The sequence below is a fragment of the Lutra lutra genome, chromosome 4 (assembly GCF_902655055.1).
Source record: "Lutra lutra chromosome 4, mLutLut1.2, whole genome shotgun sequence".
Taxonomy (NCBI): Eukaryota; Metazoa; Chordata; class Mammalia; order Carnivora; family Mustelidae; genus Lutra; species Lutra lutra.
In genome coordinates, this window is record NC_062281.1 from 165537580 (window position 1) to 165560379 (window position 22800).

The following is a 22800-nucleotide window of genomic DNA, read 5'->3' on the forward strand; positions in this document are numbered from 1 at the left end:
AACATCAACATCATCGAAAAGTATTTGTGTAGCACGTCTGTGCGGGGCTGGGGAGCCGAGGGTGGGGGAGGTTGCTGACTGGCTGGCTCCGCCACGTCACGAAACTCCAGGGCCCTTGGTTCCCTTTTCTGTAAAATGAGGACAATGGTAAAAGGCCGATGCAAGGACGGGTTGAGGTCAGGTGTGTGACAGGGCTTGGCGTATCTTAGGACAATGAAGATGGACTGTGTCCAAGGAATGGGACTGATTGACTCAAGGTCACCCGACAAGTTTGAACAGCAGCCGGAACTCGGACCCAGGTCTCCTGCTCACCTGTGAGCAGAATAGTTCCTACCAGGGACTGGAGAGAGTTCGGCCTGTCCATCATGGCTAGGAGGGACTGGCTAGGTGCCATGCCTGTGGAGAGGCCACTGCATTGTGTTGAGCCCGTGTTCTAGCCTCACAGAGAGGGGATGTCACGGCTGGCAGTCTGATTAGAGCAGACCCAGAAAGAAGGCCTTGGTCTGGCTTTCTTATGGGCAGCCGAGGAGTGCTGAGCCCTTGAGGGGGTCGGGGCACTGTGCTGCGTCCTGGGGATGTACCAACAGCTGGGATAATGGGGGCTACACATGTTGAGAAGGACGTCCCAGTGCACACAGCTTGACCGTGCCGGGAAGGAGGAGCCGGGGGGACCCCCAGGCTCAGAGGTTTAAGAGAGGGCTCCAGAGGAAGGGACCTTTTGGCAAAGCCCTGAAGGAGACGAGGAGCTGGACAGGTGTAGGGGGGTGGTGCTGGGGAGGGCAGAAGGCTGGAGGAAAGGGCCTTTGTGGCCCCCAGTGATGTTTGGCATGGTTGGTGGGAAGGTGCAGGGGTCAGGGCTCTGAAGAGGTAGCTGGCCTGGTGGCGTGCCCATGCAGGGACAGGGCCTTATCCTGACGGAGGTGGAGGAACATCTCCCCAGGCTGGGAGGAGCATGACAGAGCATGTCAGGGCCACTGCTCTCCCACTGCTCTCGTGTGGGAGAGAGGAAGGACTGGCTGCCGGTTTCACTAGCCATACACATGTGTGTTCTGCTTGTGGAGACGGGTGCCCAGGAGGAGAGGGTGCTGCAGAGGGGATGTGGAAACGTGCTTCTGGGCGTGCAGGGCGGGAGGGGCCTGACCACCACCAGGTGAGAGACTGAGGGGACATCTGGATGCACAGCAGGGAGTCAGACCTGGAGAGCACAGGGAATCCATCGGAGTCCAGGTGGAAAGTCAGGCGTGCGCAGAGGGCGTAACCTGGGAAGGGTGAGGGGAGAAGTGTGCGGGCTGGAGCCTGGGGAGTGGCAGCAAGGGAAAGGGGTAAGGAAGGAGCCTGCAGAGAAGCATCACCAAGCCAGGCAGGAGCCTCTAGAAAGCGGGCAAAAGGGCAGACAGGAAAAGGCAGCTGTCCTTTGGATTTAGCAACGTGTGACCTTGGCAAGGACAGCTGGCCAGGGAAGCAGAATCATGGCGGCTCAGGAGTGGGCATGGGGAGGAGGCAGGGAGAGCAGACCTGGGCTGCCCTTCCCTGGCTTGGGCTGAGAAAGGGAGCAGAGGGAGCAGTAACTGGAGTGGGCTGGGGTCCAGCAAGGCTTTGAGGTTGGTTGGTTGGTTTGTTGGTTGACTGGTGAGTGTGTGGTCCGTGATGGCAGAATGTGCCAGAAGGCAGAGGCTGTGGAGCTGCTGGGGAAGAATAGGCTGGTCCTGAGCTGGTGGGGAGGATCCAGGCCACACTGGATGGCGGCCCCATGCCTGTCCTTGGGCTGGGCCCTTTGGGAACCACAGAGTGTTGAGCTGTACAAATCCTGGTCTTAGCCTTCAGGGAATAGAGAAGTCAGAGGCTTCTGGGTCATTCAGCCAGGACCACACTCTTCAAGTGCTGGGTCCCTTCCTCCTCCTCCTAGGACCCTTCCTCCTAGGGAACCATCCTTCTCCAGGACATTGGAGTAGGTGGCTGCTGTCGTTTCAGTCCTGTTCTCTTGGCTTCCAAACCTCCTGAGCTCCCAGGAAGTTGCTGCTTGGGGGGTAGGTGTATTGGGACTGTATTTCTGGCCCCCAACATTGGGGAGCCTCCTAGACCCTCAAACTACCCTCTTCTCTTTTTCAATCCTCTCCTGCACTGTCATCTTCCTCCCTACAAATCTGCACGTCCCGTCGTGAGTCCCAGTCATGCATTGGGCATCTCTTCTCATTTTCCTCATGGGCATCTCACTCTCAGCAAAGGTCTGGGGTCCTGCATCGCTCCCCTCCATACCCACGGGTGGTATCACTTGAGCCAACCACATTGAATACTTTGATCTTGGTTTCTGCCTCATTGTGACCCTTCCCCCATCCGATGGCCCCCCGTCCTAAAACACACGCTTCTTGTGGGGACTCGAAGTCTCTTCCCCCTCCAGACCATTCCTCTTGGTGCCAGGGAAGCATCTTTTCTCTGAGCCTTTATCTTTGATCAAGTCTAAACTTCTTAGTGTGGTGTTCAGGGCTGATGGGGATGGTGATCCTGTCTGTCCTGCCCATCCCACCTCATCTGCTCTCCCCACCAAGTCCATCAGGCCTTTTAATCCCTCTTGCCTTTGTTTCTGGTCCCTGCCTGGAGTTCCCCCTTCCTGCCTCCATCTCTCACCATCCTCTCTGGCCTCTCCAAGCCCCCTTATGCTCCCCAGCAGGTTATACACACCTTCCATGGCCAAGGCACCCAAGTCAAGGCACAACCCTCGAGAGTTCAAACAGAGTTTTTTCTATGTGCATGTGCGTGCACACATGTGCCTTTCTGCACACATGCAAGCGTGAGCCAGGGAAGACCACTTATGGTCTAAGCTTGCTGTGGGGGAAGAACTGGGGGGTCTGAGAGCAGCCACAGGTCACAGACTCTAGTACTGACACTGATTGGCTCGAGCATAGGGCAGGGGCCAGATACAGGAGAGTCAGAGTGGCGGTGGGCCTAGCTTACAATGCCCAGCACAGCAGTTGGGGGGAGGGCCAGGGAGCACCGAGGGACGCCTCTGTCATTGGATGTTGGAGGGGAGGGGGTATCATGGACCCGCCGGGCAGGGCAGAGTGGAGGTTAGGATCCAGTCGGCACAGCCTCCAGTGCCAAGAAGAAACCAAGCCATTCTCACTTCTTTCTTCTCAGGCTGGGAAAAGGGCGCCCGCTCCGTCTTAGACTGGTTTCTGGGGGGCCATAGAGGGACACAGGAGTTAAAATCAGGCTGTGGTTTGGGTCCCTGGTGGCCCTGAGGCATCCTGCTGCGTGAGGATGAACTGTTGTCCCTCGGAGACGGGTCTCCCGGGCTTGCCCATAGGGGGTTCTTCATAAGAGTGATAAGAATCATCTCTTCCCGCCACCCCCACAGCCCTCCCTTCCTCCCCTTGAACACAAGATGTCACTTCGCTCTGGACCAGGTGAAAGTTGGCCCCTCCCCGGAGAACAGGGTCCCACCTCCAGCCAGTCAGGGCCTCTAAGGAGGGAAGGTGGTTTCAGACAACAGGAGAGGCACTGGTTGGCCAAAGGGAGCTGACAAATACCAGGGCCCTCAGGGACTCGTGGAGAGCAGTGCATGTGTGAGAGTGTATGTGTGAGTGTGGGGAGGTGGTAGGTGTGCGTGTGCGTGTGCGTGTGCGTGTGCGTGTGTGTGTATGTGTGTGTGATCACTCCGCCGCTGCCTGCTGACGTCCTCCCATAGAGTCCCCTCTTTCAGTCATCCTGTGACATCCTCTCAACCAGAAGCTGATGGTCCCTGCAGAGCAGGACTGAGTCCCAGCTGCTGTTCCCACTGCCTCACATTCTCCCGGCTACCTCCCTGCCCCCTGTGCCTGCCCCGAGTTTGAGAGCCAAGACCACTGGGCCGGGACCTATGTGTAGCCTGAGTGTGGGGCACAGGCAGGCCCCTTGCTGGGTGCTGGGGGGCATGTTCAGTGGGCCGAGGCCGCACCTCCCCTAAGGTGTCCATGCCGTCAGACCCCCCTCCCACCGGCCTCATGCATCAGAAGGCTCTTGTCCTGGAATCCCACCAGGAACCACCCTCCTGGTCCCAGCAGAGCCTTTCCTGCCTCCGTGGGGAGATGGGCGCGGCTGTAGCATCAGGGACAACGAGGCGTTCTGATAAGGATCGTAGCATGTGAGCCTCGTGGGTTTCCTTCTCGGTGGAAATAAAACCATTCTGGTTCAGGTCCAAAGAGCCCTGGTGGCTCTGAGGCCTGGCAGGTGGCCTGGCTGCCCCAGGAGCTGCCCTAGGAAAGCTTTGGGCCCTGACGCGGTGACCCCGGAGGGTCCCTGGGAGCAAGGTGATTGGAATCTGGGTCCTGAGAGCTTTACAGCTCATCGGGAGATATGGTCGGGGAGAGCGCGCAGGACTCTTGGTTTCTGACTCTCCAAACAGGGACGCGACAGCGGTCCCGCATACCTCCTGTCATCCCACTGTCCAGGCGGCTTCTGAACGGGCTGTTTTAGCACTTGTTGCCGCTCCCAGGAGATGGGCAGGCTTTGGAGCAGGCAGGTTCAGATCCTAGGTCCATACCTTTCTGGCTGCGGGACTTTGAGCCTTAGGCTCTTAAGAGCTCGTGCTCACGGTTGTGATGTAATTTGTGTAAAGTGTGGGCCCAGAGGGAGCCCTCAGCAAATGGTAGCCGCTGGAGCCGCTGGAGCCGCTGGAGCCGCTGGAGCGTGGTTGTCACCTTCCCTCACTTGCGTTGTGATTCTGCTGGCCCGGAGGGGCCGTCCTTTGCAGGCAGAGCCTGAGGCCAAGGCTGGCTCTGGGACAGAGGCGCTCCGTGAACCTGTGGCTTCCCTTCCTGGCAGGAAACACAGGGCCTGCTGCCTCTGGAGGGAAGAGAGAGGGCAGCCGTATGCGGCCGAGGGCACGGCAGGTGCAAGGGGTCCACGGCGGATCCCCAGGGCGACTCCCTGCCCCTGCCCCCACGAGGTTCTCTCTGGTCCACGTCCTTCTCGCCCAGTATCCGTGAAGGGCTGGAGGTATACCTAGGAAGTGTGTGCGTCTTCTGAGGTGGGAACCAGCCTCTTCTCCTCCTTTTTTTTTCTCCTTTACCATGACGCCTGTTGCTCATAGGTACAAATCAAACGAAGAGTATGTATATGTGCGAGGCCGCGGCCGAGGGAAATATGTTTGTGAGGAGTGTGGAATTCGCTGCAAGAAGCCCAGCATGCTGAAGAAACACATCCGCACCCACACTGACGTCCGGCCCTATGTGTGCAAGCACTGTCACTTTGCTTTTAAAACCAAAGGTAAGAGACAGTCAGCTGGAGCACTGCCCCGGCCCACTGTAGGGAGCTCCCCTCTGGGAGCCCTAGCTCAGAGCTCAGAGGCCCGGACCCGCTCTGCCTGGGGCCTGGGCCCCTCCCTCTCCCCCCACTGCCCGTGCTCCCCAGCGGCCAGCTGTGCAGCCCGCTCCAGAAGGGGCCGTGGCACCCCCCCCACCCGCCGACCCCCCCCCCCCCAGCTGCCCCAGCCTGTCCTCTTGGACCCCACACAGCCCCTCCGCCTGCCTGCTTCCCCGGCCGCCAGGTGGCACTCTTGCACACAGTTCCTGGTTTTGATTTTCTCTCACCCCTGTCCTGCTGCATGTCTCCTTCGCCCTCGATCCACCGAGCCGGGGAGCTCCAGCATCCACACTTGCCACCACCACTCTTGCGTTCGGAACTCCATTCCACTCCGAGCCACGTAGAACACTCGCATGGTCACTTCTCATGGCAGAGCTCGCCCCTGCCTCCACCCACCTCACCCCTCAGACCATGTTCGCGCCCACCCACCCGGCCACTCTGCAGCTCTCAGCCCAGGCCCGCTCACCTCCCCCCTGCCCTGGCTGGTGGCCCCGATCTGGGGCCCCGGCCACGCCCCAAGGCAGGCTCAGCACAGGCTCTGGCTGTCACCTGAGAAAGGAAGAAGTGTCCCACTACAGCTGCCCGGACCCTCAGGTGAACAAGCGGGGCCGAGTCCCTGGGACTTGGACCAGGCTCCTACCTGCGCGGTTCCCGCAGGCCAGGCAGGGAAGACGCGGTGGCTTACGCATCGCTTCCTGGTAGCTGAGCGGAGGGACAGAGGTGAAGCCGAGGAAGGGCTGGGGCTCTTGACCCCCGTGATGGCTTCAGCCTCTGGTGCTTTGCAGATTCTTGGGTAAGGATTTGGGCATGAGGGCCCTGTCCCCTCCTTTGAGCAATTGGGGGGGGGGCCTCCATGTTGGCCCCCACTGGAGCCGTGTGGTGTTTCCACAGACAGAACCTGAGAGCAGATTCAGCTGTGTCCTGGTTGATCTTTCTTCTGTTGGTCAAGCTGCTCCCAGCCAGAGAGGCCAGACCAAGCCCTGCAGAGTTCACCAGCCTTTCTCCCTTCCTCTTCCTCTTGCTGGCCCCCTTGGCTCTCTCTGGACTGGATCTGGGGGCAGCTTACCACATCTCCTGGCTCCCAGACCCTCTCTGTCCGAGCTCCATCTCTGCTCGCCTAACCCCGTTCACCGACCCCTGCCCTCCTCTGTCCTCTGGCCGTCCTTCTCAGGGGGCCTCAAACTTTCCCACCTACATTTTGGGTGGCATGGAGGCGCCCTCTCTCCCACTTTCTTTCTCCAATCTTCTCCCTTGGCATCTCATAAACAATGTTTCAGAGGGTCTCCAGAGAGGACAGGTAGGCCTGGTACCTGGCCTCCCCACATCATGGGTGCGTCTAGCCCCAGAGTCCTGCTATGTCCAAGGCAGCACAACCCAGCGTGCCTTGGCCCTGGATGTAGGCTCTGTCCCCGCTGTGTCCCCTACAGCCCCACTCCCTCTGGCCTTAGGCGGCCAGTGGAACTTTATGGAGGAAGAGAGATAGAAATAGTTGACTGATAATTTAGTAGCAGAATAAAAAGCCACTTGTCCAAAACACCCTTGAAGGTGAAGAAAGCCGGTCCACGCAAACCAAGTGACTGTTAACACTAGAGCTGTAATGTGAACCCAGGACCCCCACCTCAGGGCATCACCCCCATCATCTTCCTCTCAGTGGGCAGATCCTCCTTCTCTGGAAGGAGTGGCAAACTCGGGCGGCCTATCAGGTGGCCTCCAGAGTGGGTCACTGCGGCTGCCCCTGTTTCCAGGCTGTTCAGGGACCAGCCCGTTCTGCTCTCAGCTTGAGGACCCCGGTCCTAAGAGTACATCCCAGCGCAGGGTTACCCAGAGCTCACCTGGGCCCACCACTCAGAGGACCATCTTGGGGAGCCTTCCCCCTGCCATGTGAGACTAGAAAAACCCATCTAGGTTCCCACCCAGAGCACTCTCTCCAAAGACAGTCCCTTTCAGCTTCCCCTGCCTTTTTGGAGAGAAAAGGTCTGGTCCCTGGCACGAACATCTCTTTTCCAGAGCTCTTTCCACTGGTGGCCATGCCAAGCCTGTCCGCAGTCCCTTCCTGGGTCCCTCTGGACTGGCATGGAGCCCCGGAGGGGCCGGAGGACATAACCTGAGCAGAGGGGCAGCAGATACTCCGCACGCCCCAGGCCGTGGAGTCCTGGGTGTGCAGGCTCGCCCACGCTGCCTGCAGGCCAGGCCCAGGAGGGTCGGTTCCCAGCTAGTGATCAGGGAGCATTCTGAGCTCTCTTCAAATGCTCATAGAGGCTTCTGGAAGACCACACCTTCAGAGCCAAAGCAGGAAGCGGATCTGAAATGGAGGCATCTCTAACTGTGACTGCAGAGAGGGGCCGGTCGGGGTGGGTGGCGGGCAGCTGCAACAGAGGAAGCTTGCTCTTGGCTGTCTCTGCGCACAGGGACTGAGGGAAGCAGCGGGACGCTGACGCTCCTGTTCTTCCAGGGCCTTGTGTCTTCCCGGAGGGGTGGGCCTTCAGCCATCACTCGGGAACCTCCGGCACCTCCTCTAAGGCTCTCGGCTTCCTTCAGGCTGCCGTACCCTCCCTCCCTTCTTACCCTTGGGCTCCGGCTGGGCCCGGTGGTCCTCGGGACGCCCCCCACCACCACCCGGCTGTGCCCAGGCCCGGGAGCCCTTCCTGTCTGTCTCTGTCTGCCTGTCTGTGTCTCTGTCTCCGTGTCAGACATTGCGGCGGCAGCTTGGACTCCTGGGTGGGAGCGGAGGCGTCTCAGGGGGTCGTGTGGGAAAGGCTGCCACGATGTCCCTGTGGAGGTGTGGGCATCCCCTTTCCTCTTCTCAGATGGTTCCCAGACGCTGGTGGGGTGGCTGTGCCACGTACAGGCCCTTGCGCCGGTCGCCGCAGGGGACAGCGATGACAGCTGTGGGCAGGGGTCAGTCTGTCAGGCCCGCGGGGGCCAAAGGAGGGCGAGGGGTCAAAGCTGAATGAGGCAGAGCTGTTGGCCGGTGCCCTCGGCAAGGGTCCCACCTCTCTTCCAAACACGCATCATTTTCCATCCGCTTGCCTTTCCTCCTTCATTCCAGGACCGGGGCTCTTTGGGTGGGGGCTGGGACGACCGTGAGAAGCTGTGGACTCGGCCTGGCAACCTGAGGCTCTGCCCCTCGACAGAGAAGGGGTGTCTGAGCTGAGAAAAGATGCCTGCCGCCATGGGGTACACCTCCCTGCATTCACAGAAGAGTCCCAGGGAGGGGAGGGCAGGGAGGGCACCAGGTGACACTCAGGGCTGCTCAGACAGCCTCGTCTCCTGTCATCCACACCAAACGGCCTGTCCCGGCAGAGTCCCCTCAGACTCCCCGACTCCTCCCTGCAACCTCCAGGGGCCACCAGCACCTTCTCCTGGGAGCCCCTGAGCCCAGACCAGAGGGTGAAGCCATTTGCCTCCTGTCCCCCATGACCAGCATGGCCTGTGGCAGAATCCCTGGCACCCAGTCTGGAGGGGTGGTCACGCGGGCAGGGATGGGTTCCTGGCTCAGGAGGGAAGGGGGTCCCACAAGGTGAGTGTCCGCTCCTCCCAGCACCCCCGAGAGGTAGGTGTGACTTCAGAGTTGCTGGGGGAGCTCAGAAGGTTAAGAAGCCTGCCTGAGAGCACACAGCTAGCCAGCGACGGGGCCCAAACTCAGACCCAAGGCTGGCAACCCAGGTCAGCCTGGGTCGATTCTGCCAGCATGTGGTGAGCAAGACCCCTGAAGCCCCGGAACCTGCTTCTAGACGGGGTTAGCTGTACTAACCCACCTGCTGGGGGGTCACAGTGCTGGTCCATAGGAGCCCTCCCGTGGCGTCCCAGCAGCTGAGACGGTCAGCGATCATGTCCAATAGTGTCATGGCCCCAAGTTAGAGCAGAAACAAGAAGCCACCCTCCCCCACCCGGGGCCGGGTGGCACTTGGGTTACAAGGTCTGGGAGGTTCCTTCCAACCCTTCACTTCAGTGGTGAGGAGAGCAATTGCCCCCGTGTGGTGGCTGTGCACCCGTTGTGTGCTCGGTACCTACCTTGGTTGAAAAGAGACCTAAACCTTCCCGATGGAACATGCATGATGAATAGTGTCCTAGCCAGGATGGCAGTATGTGCAGTCCTCTGTGGTCTGGGGACAGTGGGCCAGTCCCAGAACCTCAGGAGACCACGGATATCTTGGGCCCCTGGAAGACCCCAGCTGCCTTCACTAGCCCTCGACATCCTACTCAGGGCTTACTTGGTCATGACAGGGAGGGCAGAGGCCCCCAGTGTTAGATAGGGACCTCTGGGGACCCTCTGGCTCCAATATGCCTCTTGAAGTTATGACTCTGCTTTCCCTTTGGCCAGGAGTAAAAGATCCAGGTTTCTATCTGGTTATAGGAGGAGACTCTGAGTGGGGAAGGGTACAGTCACAGACTAGGAGTAAGGGAAGAAAGAGGAAAGAAATCCCCTTCCATCCCCACTGCCCTTGACCTGCGTATCCTAGGGAATCCCGGGTTGAGGTTCCCATTGCCTTCTCAGCAAAACCCTATAGATTCCTTAAAATTCTCAGAATGATTAAGAAGCACCCTTTGGCTCACCCACAGACTCTCTTCTATTTCGCCTACCCACCCATCCATCCATCTGTCCTCCTGTCTATCCATTTCTACCATCTCCTAGTTTCTCTTCCTAACATATAGCTTTCCATTTATTCTCTCATTCTGTCTGTTCCTCCCGTTCTCACATCTGTCATCCCACCAATCCATCCTTCCATCCACCTGCCCAGTCTTTTTTCCTCCTGTCTGCCCCTCCTGCACATAACCCCTCACCCTTGCAGGCCAACAAGCCACTCTCCCATTCATGCCTGCCTCACTCTCCTCTCCAGTTCTCCAGCCTCCCACCTGTTTATTAGCCCATTTTCCCAACTACCCTTCCATTTATTTTTTTTTTATCTAACCATCTATTCCCCATCTGTCTCTCCATCTGCTCATCTAATCATCCAGTGTCCTGTCCGTCTGTCCGCATTCTTCCCCTTCTTCCTTCACCCCATTTTTCATCTTACCCACTAACCCGTCTGTCTGTCCATCCATCCACCCACCGGTCGCTCTGCATCTGTTCAAGTGTCCATTCTGTTCTCTTCCAATCATCTATTCAAACTTGCCAATTAATAAGCTCAGTGAGACAGAGCACCTGACTCGGGACACTGACGATTGTTATATGAATGATCATGGGCGAATGTAGCAATCTGCCAGCTACGGTGAGACCATCACCATTTAGAGGTGGCTGCTGAGCTCAGAGGAGCATCCTGAGGATTCTGGCCTGCATCCTTCTGGGGCAGACTGGGGTGCTCTGCCTCTCCTTCCCTGGTGCTCCTGCCCACAGAGGTTTGTGATCTGTGATGTGCTGTGCACACCTGGGGGAGAACAGAGGTATCACTACCTTTTCCCCGATCCCACAGAACTGCTGCCCCTGCCCACGGCTGCGGGGCTGGATGGATGGCTTAGGGCAGAGGCAGGGATGGAGTGGGCAGAAGCTTTGCCCAGCCCTCCCTGCCTTTGTCTGCATGGCGCAGTGACCTGGGAGAAAGAGAGGCCCGGGCCATGACTTCTCTAAGGAAGGCTTTGTTGCTCAAGGTCCCTGTCCTGCAGACTTCCCTATACCTTCTGCTCTTTCTCCATTTCTAACAGTAACTTTGTCCTGGTTCTTCTCCCAAACCCTGTGGGGTGCCCCACTCATGGCCTCAGTCAGAAGGGCATCCTTAGTACCCACCCAGCACATCGGTTCACAGGGCCCCTCCGGGTATCCCAGCATCTGAGAAGGCCAGAAATCCTGCTCCATGAGGGTCACTAGCTCCTGGGGCCCCGAGTTAAACCCAAAGCAGGAAAACCTATTCCACATGAGTTGTCTTTTTAATTTCTGTTTGTTTGTTAACCAGCATCTCACTTCCTCATTACACCCTCTGCCGTCTCCCAGCCCGCTCCTCTCCCTCCCTCCCCCAGCTCCTGAGCACAGTCCTAAACTATGGCTGTGGGACACATCCCAGCCTGAGCACCCAGGCGCAGGGATGTCCTGGCTCCCCTGCTCAGCGCCTGCAGACGGCAGGGCCCTGACGGGTCTTCGAAGCCACAGCCTGCCCACCGGGCACTGCATCAGCGAGCTCCTGGCCTTCGCTGTCCCCCTGCCCTGCGGCCAAGAGCCTGAGTCCATTCTCATTTCTTTCCAGGGAATCTGACTAAGCACATGAAGTCGAAGGCCCACAGCAAAAAGTGCCAAGAGACAGGGGTGCTTGAGGAGCTGGAAGCCGAAGAAGGTACCGGACTGCCGACTCCCTCCTCCCTCTCTGCCCTCCTCACGTCTCCCCTCCTTCCTCTGCCTGCTCCTCCCCCTCTCCCCCTTGCCCTCCCCTTCCTTCTGTCCTCTCCCTGCTGTCTCCTCTCCCACTTTTGGGCCCTCCCCAACAGCCAGGGTTCCCATCTACCAGGAGATAAAGGTCAAATTCAGAGGGACCGCCCCCTCCTCTCCATACACTTCGAGTCCACGTGCTGTGTCACACTGAGTGTGCATTGTGGTCTAGCAAGGAGGCGGCGTGCCTGACGCCTCGCAGGTGCTCAGCCAACGTGTGGTGCATACACTAGCACATGAGTGATTGCAGTCAACATTGACTGAGCACCTACTATGTGTCCGGCGGGTTGTAAACCTGGGGATTATCTCATAAATCCTCACGGTGATGCAGGGGGTGGGGGTACCTACGCTCCACATCCGCCCCCCACCTCCACACTCCGGGCCTGAGCCTGACACCTGGGTCTTTTAGAACTTGGGAGGCTATCGAGAGAGCCAAAGCCAGACCTGACAGCCCCTTGTCACCTCCCCATCAAATCCCACAGCCCCAGACCCGCACCCTGGCCAAAGTATTCCATCAGCAAGAGGCACATTAGAACCTACTTCTGAAAAAAAACCAACAGAGGAGGGTGTGGGGGTCAAAGGCCCTGGGCAGCCACGGCATCCAGGGAGGAGGCCAGAAGGACTTCAGCAGGTGGACAGCAGTGTCTCCCCCTCCCCACCCCGGCAAAGGGAGTCAGGGAGGCTAGGGGCATTCCCCTGTATGCAACAACCCTTTGACCAGATTCCCTAAAATCAGTATCAGGATTTAGAGTGTGACAAAGAGGATGTGTGTGTGTGTGTGTGTGTGTGTGTGTGTGTGCGCGCATGTGTGCGCATGCACGCGTGTCTTTGTTTTTCTGATTTCAAGATCCATTTACAGTCTTTCAGAAGAGGTAAAGCACATTTCCTTTTAGGCATACTACATCACCTTTACTGCACTAAACACGGTGAACTTGGGGCTGTTTCCACCAAAATGAGAATGGGGGGGCGCCACCGTGCTTATCTAGAATGTACATTAGGCCATTTACACCTGTTGTCTCATTGAGTCCTCATAGTGAGTGGTAGGAACTTGTGTGACCCCGTTTTCATTTGAGGAAATTAAAGCTCAGATAGGTAGAGGCAGCTGCTCAAGGTCACACAAAAATGCTGACTGTACACCAGCCTGCTGGGCTGGACCTGGGGGAGCCAGAGCCTGAGCGCAGAGCCTGCCCAGGGAGGTTGCCACTGGCACGCACCGAGGGTCCACTGAGGGGCCCAGAGCTGGTCCCTGACCCTCTCCCAATCTCAGTTTCCCAATGAGGCAAAAAAGGATAACCATACCCACCTCATTTGAGGATAAAATCAGCACATTTATTCTAGAAGTAACTACTGAACACCGGCTCTATCCCAGGCCCTATTCAAGCTGCTGGAGATCCCACAGTGAATAAAACTATATGTTTTATTCTGAAAGCTTACATTCTCGAAGGGAGCAGGGCAGCAAACAAATGCGGAATAGGACAGGGTCAATGAGTAGGAAGCAAAGATGCGTGTGAGGAGCTGGGAGATGTGGGAAGGGTTCGCTCTGGCAGGTGTGAGCAGAGAACGTGAAGGGAGTGGTCAGGAAGTCGGCGGGGCAGGGGTGGGGGTCTGGGGAAGGGACCCCCAAAGGGAACAGAAGGTACAGAGCTCCTGAAGACCCAAGTGGGGGCTGGGGGATGAACTCAGAGAACAGGGCCATGAAGGTCAAGGGATGGGCTGGGCTGTGCGGTAGAGTAATGTCCCCCAACTCTCAGTGACTCTGTGTGCAGAGGACGGTCAAGACAGGGAGTGGCTGGAGGCAGCTGTCAGGCCGAGCACACATTGGCTTGGACTAGGTGGAGGTGGGGAGAAGTGGTAGGGTTCTGGAAACATTCCACAGGTGGAGCCGACAGGTTTTGCTACCATGAGGGGGGATGGTGGTGGCATGAGAGAAAAGGAGCCAAGAATGAATCCGAGGTTCATGGCTTAAGAAACTGGAAGGACGGAGTCTCCCCTTCCCGTGATGATGAGGAAGGTTCTGGGAGGAGCCTGTCTGCTAGATGCCAAGTGGCGCTTGGGAACACAGCCTAGGAACCACTGCTTCCCTGTGGCCAAGGTTCCCCCCCACAAAGCCCCGCCCCCGACAGGAGGAGGTTGGGCACCAGTGCCACCGTGTGGCCAGACTCCCTTGGCACCCTCGCAGGCTTCATTCTGCATCTCCTCCTAGGTCCCTGGCCTGAAGTGGGCTGGGCTTTGTGGATGGAGGCTTGCTGGTAATGCCAGCAGTGGACTGGCAGCTCCGTGAGGGGCACTGGGGATGGGCCCCCGAGGCAAGGGCATCTTACACAATCCTGCAGGAGCCCAGATGCAGGGGGTCTGGAGAACCCCATTCTAGACAGGGGACCCTTGGCTTCCATCATTCCTACCGTAGGTACCTAGGGCAGGCCACTCTGGGCCTCTACTTCCTCATTCGTAAAGATATCCCTGCTGGATATCAGGGGACACTGGTCTTGACTCTCTCTCACAAGTAGAACTACCCTTCTGACCATCAACTGTGAGATGCTTGCAAGGCTGACCATCTGCTTGGCATTTGGGGGTACTTGAGGTATTTGCTAAGTTGTATTGGGTACTTACTATGTGTCAGACCCTCATGATCCTCCTACCAGCTTCATCAGGTCACTTTTACTGCTCTTACCCCATTTTACAGATGAGGAAACTGAACACGGAGAAAGTCAATTGCACACCACACAGCTAGGAATGGTAAAGCTGGGATCCAAACTCAGACCATTTCCTGCTTCTTGGTGCATAAATATCATTTTATACTGGCAGAGTAAAATGCAAGGGTTGTAAACCTTAGTCCTGACTCAGCCAGTGCTCCCTGGCTGATCTTGGGGAGGAAGCTCTTGCCCCCTCTGGGCCTGGATTTCCCCATATGTAAATGAGGGGTGAGGTGAGGTGAACTGCTGGGTCTGAAATCAGGTCTGAGGCAGGGCCTGGGGCACTGCCACTCTGTGTTTTGCATACCCCCCGCCACCACATCCCTCCTGCCTTCCCCTTTGCTCCTGGTGGTCAGGGGACCCTGCCCTTGGTCCCTTGACCTGCCCTTCATCTACCAACCCCAGTTCCCATGGTTTTTGACCCACCAGCATCCACTTCAGGCTTCTTACCACTGCATGCTGAGCTATTCAGAAGCAGGAACACCAGGCTTTCCAGCCCCAGGGCTGCTGGGGTGTGGTGGAGTTTGGAAGCCCGGCCATGGTCAAGTCAGCTTGTGTGTCCAGCTCTCTTGGTTGGTGGTGGCATGGGTGCTGATGATGAGGGCGGAGAGGGGCCGGCATGACCTAAACCCTCAGGAGCCTGACAAGTGGGCCAGATGTCAGCAGAGCTCTCCCCAGAGTCCTGACTGGTGCCCATCTCAGGGATGCCCACACTGGACTGGTGTCATGTTAGAAGTGACCTGGCTGGTTGGGGCTGCCCCACCAGCAGCCAGACCTGAAAGTATTCCAGAAGTCCGTTCCCTCCTCACTGGGAGCAGCCGGAGTTCTCCAAGGGCAACACATCCTCTGGACAAGAGCAGCTGGGAGGGGACCCTGCTGTGCGGTCTGAGGCCAGCTTAGCCACCCCTCCCCCTCCCAGAGGCCAGGACCTGCCACCTGCCCCATGCTACTGGGCCAGCCAGCAGCAGCCTGGCCCAGCCAGCAGCAGCCTGGCCAGGGTGGCAGGTGTCTGTTTAGATTGACCATGGCCGGTGCTGCTGGACCAGCCAACCTGGCTGCTGGGTCCCAGAATACTAGATTTCTTCATGAATGTATTGAGTGGCCATAATTATTTGAGCCATTTCTCTGTGCCCCATGTGGTTATTCCTCCTGGCCAAGCCTGTGAAGGAGGTGAGAGTATCACATTCGTTTGACAAAAGGGGAGATGACAGTACAGCAAGGTGACTGCATGGGCTCAGAGGGGATCCCGTCCTGAAATCCTAGTGAAGAGACAAACCAACAGAAAGGTTTGTCTCTTTTGCTACAGTTTAGTCCCAGCCCTGGGACTTATCTTACTTGAGCAAGCTACTTAATCTTACCTTGGTTCCCTCATCGGTAACATGAAGATAAGACCAGTGGGACCTCTCGGAGCATTTGAGAATTAGATGAATTAACACACGTGAAGGTCTTAGAAGGAACCTGGCCCAGGGTGGTTACAAGGTTTAACTATTGTTCGCTGGGATTCTTTACATAGTGTTCCCATAGGTGTTGTGGCCCCCATTCTCTCCACAAGCTTGGACCATGGCCACAGCTATCAGGCCCGGTTTGCAAACAAGGACAGGGGCATAGAGGGCGGCGGCACGTGGGGCCGGCTGTGACCCCGGGGCCTCCTGTGTCCACCCCTCAGGAACCAGTGATGACCCGTTCCAGGACTCAGAAGGGCGAGAGGGCTCAGAGGCCGTGGTGGAGCACCAGTTTTCAGACCTGGAGGACTCGGACTCGGACTCAGACCTGGATGAAGACGAGGATGAGGATGAAGAGGAGAGCCAGGACGAGCCATCGGGACCGGCCTCAGAGGCACCCCCACCTGGCCCGCTGGCCCCGCTGCCGGCAGACTCCTCCCCCGGTCCGGGCCCTGAGCCCCCCGATGCCACCTCGGGCAGCCAGGCCATGCGGGGCAGCTCGGGGTTGGAAGCGGAGCTCTTGGCAGCCGGCAGTGGATCCACGTCCTGCCTCAGCACCCCGTGCCTCCCCCGGCTGGGACCGGCCCCTCCAGGCCCAGTGGAGAAGGACACAGGCTCAGCCCTGAGCTCCAAGGCTGTGTCCCCAAGAAGGCCGTGGTCCCCAAGCAAAGACGCAGGCAGCCGCCCACCACTGACCCACAAACACTCACTAACCAAAAGCGACTCGTCTCCCCAGCGACACTCACCGGCCCGAGAGCCACAGGCCTCCACCCCAAGCCCGCCTGGCCCCCCGACGGGCCCTCTCCCTTGTGGGTCTCCAAGACTCGAGCAATCTCCTCTCACCCCCCACCCCCTGGGAAGGGAACTGCTCTCTCGAGCGCATCTGCCCCCTGAACGCAAGGGGGCCCCGGACCCGGGCCCCCCCAGACACTCACCCACCAGGAGACGGTCCCCGGGCCAGGCCGAGTCACCGCCACGGTCGGCACTGCCAGGGAAGTGGGCCTTGGCTGGGCCGGGCAGCCCCTCAGGAGGCGAAAGCGGCCCAGGTTCGGGGCTGGCCCCGCGGGCTCTCTACCCACCCGTGCCTCTACCTCACAAGCTTCTTGGCAGAAGCCCCGAGACCTACACCTCCACGTGGGTGAGTTCCTGCCCCCGACTGGCTGGGCTGCTCATCCCTGATGGGTAGGGGGGATGGGGGGGGCACAGTGCACTCCTCCTTGAGGCATCAGACCTGCACCTACACAGCCCGGCCAGCTGGGTGATTGCTAACAGAGCAGAAGTTTGTGGGGTGCCTCCTATGACATGCACCCCACGGGGGCCCCCAGAGCCAGCCAGTGTAGCCTTGGAAGCAGCAGAGTGTGGACATTGGGGCTGGTCTTGAATGCAGGCAGAAAGGCTTGGGCCATTCCCCTCCCAGCCCCCCAACCCCACCTCCCCAACAGCCCTGTCACCAGCAGCCTCAGGGACACCACAACCAATGCCATCCTTGCCAAACCATCACTGTCCATCAGCACCCTCCCTGTCCCCGCCCCCAGCGCCATCTCCACCATTACTAAGCTAATAAGCGCCAGCCAGGGTCATCTCCGTCCTCATTCCCACGTCGGCAGCCCAGCACCCTCCCGTCACCGCCAACTCTATCCCCGTCAGCTTACCTTTACCTCCCAGTGCCTCTTCTGTTGCCTTATTGTCATAACCCCATGCCACCGTCCCCTACCAGCAACATTGCTCAGAGGCTTAGGCTCCTGGAGGAGCACAGGCTGGGAATCTTCCCTCTTGGTGTCACATTATCATTGCTGATGGTGGGAGAGTGTAAAGAGCCTGGAGTGGGAGCTCATTTCCAAGGGTAGAGTTGGGTCAAGACCATGCCAGGAACAGGAGAGGCAGCAGGATCGAGCCAGAGGGTCAGCTGTGCTGGCCTGAGGCATGAAGACTGTGGGGACTCGTGTGCTCACGATCACTGCAGGGCTGGGGACAGGGCAGCACCATGGGCCAGGGGTCGGAGCTCAGCTCCTGCCCTAGCTTAGCCAAGACTTGTCTGTCATCTCGGGCGGGCCCCCCGCCCCTCATCTTTAGGCGGCGGGGGTCTCCATGTGCCAGCACCTAGCCTTACCCTGTCTTCTCTTCTGACCCCAGCAGAAGACCGCATCCCGGAGTCCCTCCTGCTCACCAGGCCCTGCTCATCCTCCCTCTTCCCGACCCTTCTCAGCCTCCCATGACTTCCATGGCCACACCCCAGCCAGGACAGAGGAGAACATCTTCAGCCATCTCCCTCTGCACTCCCAGCACTTGACCCGTGCCCCGTGCCCCCTGATTCCCATCGGCGGGATCCAGATGGTGCAGGCCCGGCCGGGGGCCCACCCCACCCTGCTGCCAGGGCCCACCGCCACCTGGGTCAGTGGCTTCTCAGGAGGTGGCAGTGACCTGACAGGGGCCCGGGAGGCCCAGGAGCGAGGCCGCTGGAGTCCCACCGAGAGCTCGTCAGCCTCCGTGTCCCCTGTGGCTAAGGTATCCAAATTCACACTCTCATCGGAGCTGGAGGGCAGGGACTACCCCAAGGAGAGGGAGAGGACGAGTGGGGGCCTGGGCAGACCTCCTGACTGGGAGCCCCGAGTGGCTGAGGTGCCTGCAGAGTCCGTGCCCACCCACAGCCCCCACACCCCGCCCGAGGCCTCGCCCCGGCTACCCCAAGGCCGCAGGCCAGAGTCCTGGAGCCCCCGCTTGGAGTCACCACGCACGTTGGCCAACCCCGTGGCCTCCGCCGCCTCGCCCCTGGACCGCAGCAGTTCCATGGGCTGCCTGGCAGAGGCCTCCACCTGCTTCCCAGCCCGGAGGAGGAACCTCTCTGGGGAACCCAGGACCAGTCAGGGCTCCCCCGAGCCCTCAGGAAGTGGGGGGCCTGAGGCACTTCCACACCAGCCCAAGGACAGGGGCCCCCCAAGCACTTAGCCTCTCTCCGACTGCTTCAGCATCTGGCTTCCGGTGTTCAGCAACAGACATTTCCAGCCAACTTCCTCGAATCATCTTGCTCTCACGGGCTCCTTCTCCCATCTGTCCGTCTGTCCAAACAGCTTCTGCTCAGCACCCAACTGTTCTATCTTCCCACGTATGCAGTTTCCTGTGCCTTTTTCTGTACCTTTTGTTGCTTGAAAAGAAACAAACAAAACACACGCACACATAAAAAAAAAGAAAAAAAGAAAAACCACGAGGAGTTTGAGGCTGTGAATATTCTGTGCTTTTTTTGAGCAAGGGTGTAGGTGTGGCCTCAACCTGGGCCACTGTGGTCTGCAGCCACCCCCCAGGGCTGGCAAGAGGTGGCCACATGCTGAGGGAGAGGGGGATGCGCTGAAGGAGAAAGGAAAAAAAGAACAAAAAACCTTTAAAAATATATAATTAAATGTAAAAGCAAGCACTCCTATGTACAGATGTTCATGGTTCCTATTTATTCCCACTTCATTCCACCCCAGCTAGCGGCCACCCTCACTGCCAGCAGAAGGTCAGTGGCCCAAGGCAGGGGGACCCCACTCAGCCTCTCAGAAAACTCCAGTTTTCTTTTTCCCGAGGAAAATAAAACGTTACCTTTCTTAGGATTTCAACACAGATGAGAGGAGCAGACAGAAGGTAGGAGCTTGCTGGTTCCCCCAGGGCTCCCTGATACCCAGGTGTCCTGAATTGTGGACCCATCCTGGCATCCTGACAAATTCCCCCAGCCCCCCACCCTCAAACCCTCCCCTCTATCCCCACCCCTAGCCCCTAAGCTGCGAAAGGAGCCCTGACTGTTCATGTCCTGGTTCCTGAGGACCCAAATGGGGCCTTGCTTTGGGGCCCCAGCTACAGACTGCCTCCCTTGTTCTAGAAACTACCCACAAGGCCAAAGTGACAGGGCCCAAACCCTAGGGGTCAAGATCCAAGGTGTATTGCCTTGCATTACCGAGGCCAGGGCTTGGGTTTCGTTGCATGTTTGGTCCCTAGGGCTCAAAAGGCCCTATTTCTTCCATGGCTGAGCTTTTCTAGTGCTCAGAACTGGAAGTGTAAGTGTATAGGGACCCGTTTCTGGACCTCTTTTCAAAAGCAGGACTGGGTTCCTCCCCTCATTCCCACCCCACACACTGTCAAGTCTCTGCTACCCCCCAGGAAGCACCCAAAACCATGACTGCTGGGAACTGCCCAGGCCTGTTTGTTGGCTTAAATCTCTTTGAAAAATTAGACACACACACACACACACACACACACACACACACACACACACACTCACACACAGAGGATGGTATTTGGTACCTCTCCCAGCCTCCTCAGATTCTCTTGACCTAGAAGAATTGTCCTAAAGCAACTGAATTCTTCTCCAAAGCAATCAGTACTAGGCAGCGTCTCCTCCCTCAGCCTTGTCTCCTCCCTCAAGAAACTGCCCTGTATTTGCTGGGGGGCAAAAACATGCTTTGTAAGAGAAATAATATGACCAGAAATGAAAATCCCAAGTTGAAATAGAGAACTCATGTTTACCCTGCCCTGGGAGAGGCGGGTTCTCTCCCAACCTTCCAGAATTTCTTTTCTTTCATTTCTACAGAGGGGGAGAAACCACAGGGACGATGGCCCTGGCCCACCCGGGCTAGGTGCTGAAGCCGCCTTACAGAGCAGCCAAGTCCCTGGCCGACTGGCTGTCCACAGGCTGTGCGAACCCTGTGCCTGGGGCCTCCTGAGCGACTAAAGTTGTACAGACAGGATACGGGTTTGAGCGTCTAATTCCCTTCTCTGCCAGTTCAGGGCCTTTTCCTGCCTGGCCTCCGTTGAGTAGATAGGCCAGCCCCAAGTTCTGTTAAGACACAAACCGGACAATGGGGAAGGGCCTCCTTGGGGGTCTGCTGGGCTCCGGGGCACGGAGGGTGAGGTCAGCTGGCCGTGCTCAGCTGCCTGCCCCAGAGTCCGGGGCGCCTGCCACCCTGGGAGAAGACCAGCAAGCCCAGCCTTGACTCTACTGGCCCTGTTTTGGCCTCACAGGACATGGGAAGGTGCCTGGCCCTGGTTACAGCCCAGGCTTCCCTCACTTTCCCTCACCCTCACCTCTCAGCCCTACCAGTGGACACTTCTAGCCTTGGGGCCCAGGAGCTATATAAAGGGCATCACTTCAGCCCAGGTTCGAAACCTTTCTGGGCAAGATCTTCCAGCCCAGTCCTACAAAGTAGCAGACGGGGATTTTTGCTAGCCAAGCCGAGCCCCTGACCTTGGGGGGTAGTCAGGCCTCTCCCCCCAGGCACACACCCCTGCTCTCCTGGGCGTCATTCCCCTGTTCTGGGATAGCCCGCCAACTAAGATTTCCTCCCTGAGAGACCCAGTCATGGTCAATGTGGCCAAGTCCTCGCAGCCACTCAGGCCCACAGGCATAAGCAGAGGGGACAGGGACCGGGAGTCACCAGAGATCCGTTTCTCAATGACAGGGACATAATGCACAAACAGAATCTGGCTGAAGGGCTGTTGCCCTACACCGATCCTCAGAGGGACGAAATCAGTGCCACCAGCCTGGGACGGATGTCGCTGGGCAAGGGCTAACCCCTCCTGCCATCCTCTGCCCCTGCTCCTCCAAGCACAGAGGCCCCAGCACACACACACACGCCTCCATAGTTCGGAAAAGGACGCTCACTCCATGCCCTCCCCGAGGGTACCCTGTCCCACTCCCAACCCCTCCCACATTTGCAGTTTTCGTGTCATGCTCCTGTCCCTGTTAAGCAGGGGCAGCACCAAGAGTAGTGCTGATTGGCTGCCACAGACACCTGTTGGTGCTCTGTGGAAACGTGTCGGCTGGTCCTTGGCTCTTGGCCGTGTGGCTGGAACCAAGCTGCCAAGGTCTCCCAGCCAGCCCTCACCCTCTGTTAGGAATTCCAAGACACTCAGCCCCCAGGCCTACCCTCCAGGATGCCCCCCCACCCTCAGCAAACTCAGGGCCATTCTGGGTACTAACCCTGTTCTTCTCCGAGGCACCACGCCCAGTCCCCCCCCCATCCCCAGCTCCCCTGCCCATGGCTTGCATTCTGGCCCAGCCGCAGAGCCCCTCCAGGACACGGACAGCAGCAAACTGGCTACTCTCCCTTTTCCATCACCTCCAGCTTCCAGGCCCAGAAGTCCCTCTGCCTCCCTCTAGGGGGAAAAAGTCTGAAAGAATTACCTTCCAGATCCCTGGTGCCCCGTTCCATTCTCCACCCTGCCCTTCTGAATAGGAACCAGCAATATATCTGAGCTGAACTGCTCTCCAGTCCTTTCTCCAGGAAAAAATCCTCCTTAAAGCAAAAGCCCTGCCTCGGAGACAGATCTGCAGCCCTGAGCAGGGGGAGAAAGTTCCCGAAGGCCAGTCCCGCAAATTCTGCTTCTGTGGTGTGGCTCCGGTCTGCTTTCCATTAGAAAACTGCTTCGGCACTTATGATCACTTTACTAAACCTAGCGTTTAAAAAGAAGAAGAAGAAGAAGAAGAAGAGGAAAAGAAATTGAAAAAGGAAACGTGTAGGCAAATGTAAGATACATGTGCTCTGTAAGATAAATATTTGCCTTTTTTTTTCTAAAAGGTGTATGTATTCTGTATGTGAAATTGTCTGTAGAGAGTTTCTATGTTCTTAAATGGCAATACATTCCAAAAATTGTCCTGTAGATATGTACAGCAGCAACATGGGGATGGGGGTAGTTTTGCCTGTAATTTTATTTAAACTCCAGTTTCTACACCTGCAACTTGCAATGTTGGTATGGTATCAGTGCAAAAGAGAAAAAAAAAAAAAAAAACTCAAAAAAAAAAAAAAAAAACCCATGCAGGTCTAAAGCACAGAGTCTGATGTACAAAAGGAAAAAAAATGCTCAGTATTGATGTGTGTGACCTTTGTTGTAAATTACATCTGTACTGTGAATGAGAGGTTTTTACAAGTATAATAATTGCCTTTATTACAGCTCCGGCTGAGTGTTCAGCCTGAGGATATTTTTTAAAAAAAAAACA

General features: G+C 57.6%; 1 protein-coding gene across 8 annotated transcripts in view; it reads left to right on the forward strand.

The window, feature by feature from the left end:
• Positions 1 to 22573, forward strand: part of HIVEP3 (HIVEP zinc finger 3) — a 461322-nt gene extending 438749 nt beyond the window's left edge. For 7 of the 8 annotated variants that reach the window (XM_047724524.1, XM_047724526.1, XM_047724527.1 and 4 more), the window contains 4 exons: positions 5069 to 5244; positions 11520 to 11606; positions 16058 to 16971; positions 17967 to 22573. In XM_047724524.1, coding sequence (XP_047580480.1) covers positions 5069 to 5244; positions 11520 to 11606; positions 16058 to 16971; positions 17967 to 18779 — 1990 coding nt within the window. In that variant the 3' untranslated portion in view covers positions 18780 to 22573. The remainder of the gene's footprint in view (positions 1 to 5068; positions 5245 to 11519; positions 11607 to 16057; positions 16972 to 17966) is intronic. The other variant, XM_047724531.1, reaches the window with a different exon arrangement.
• The last annotated feature ends 227 nt before the right edge of the window (positions 22574 to 22800 follow it).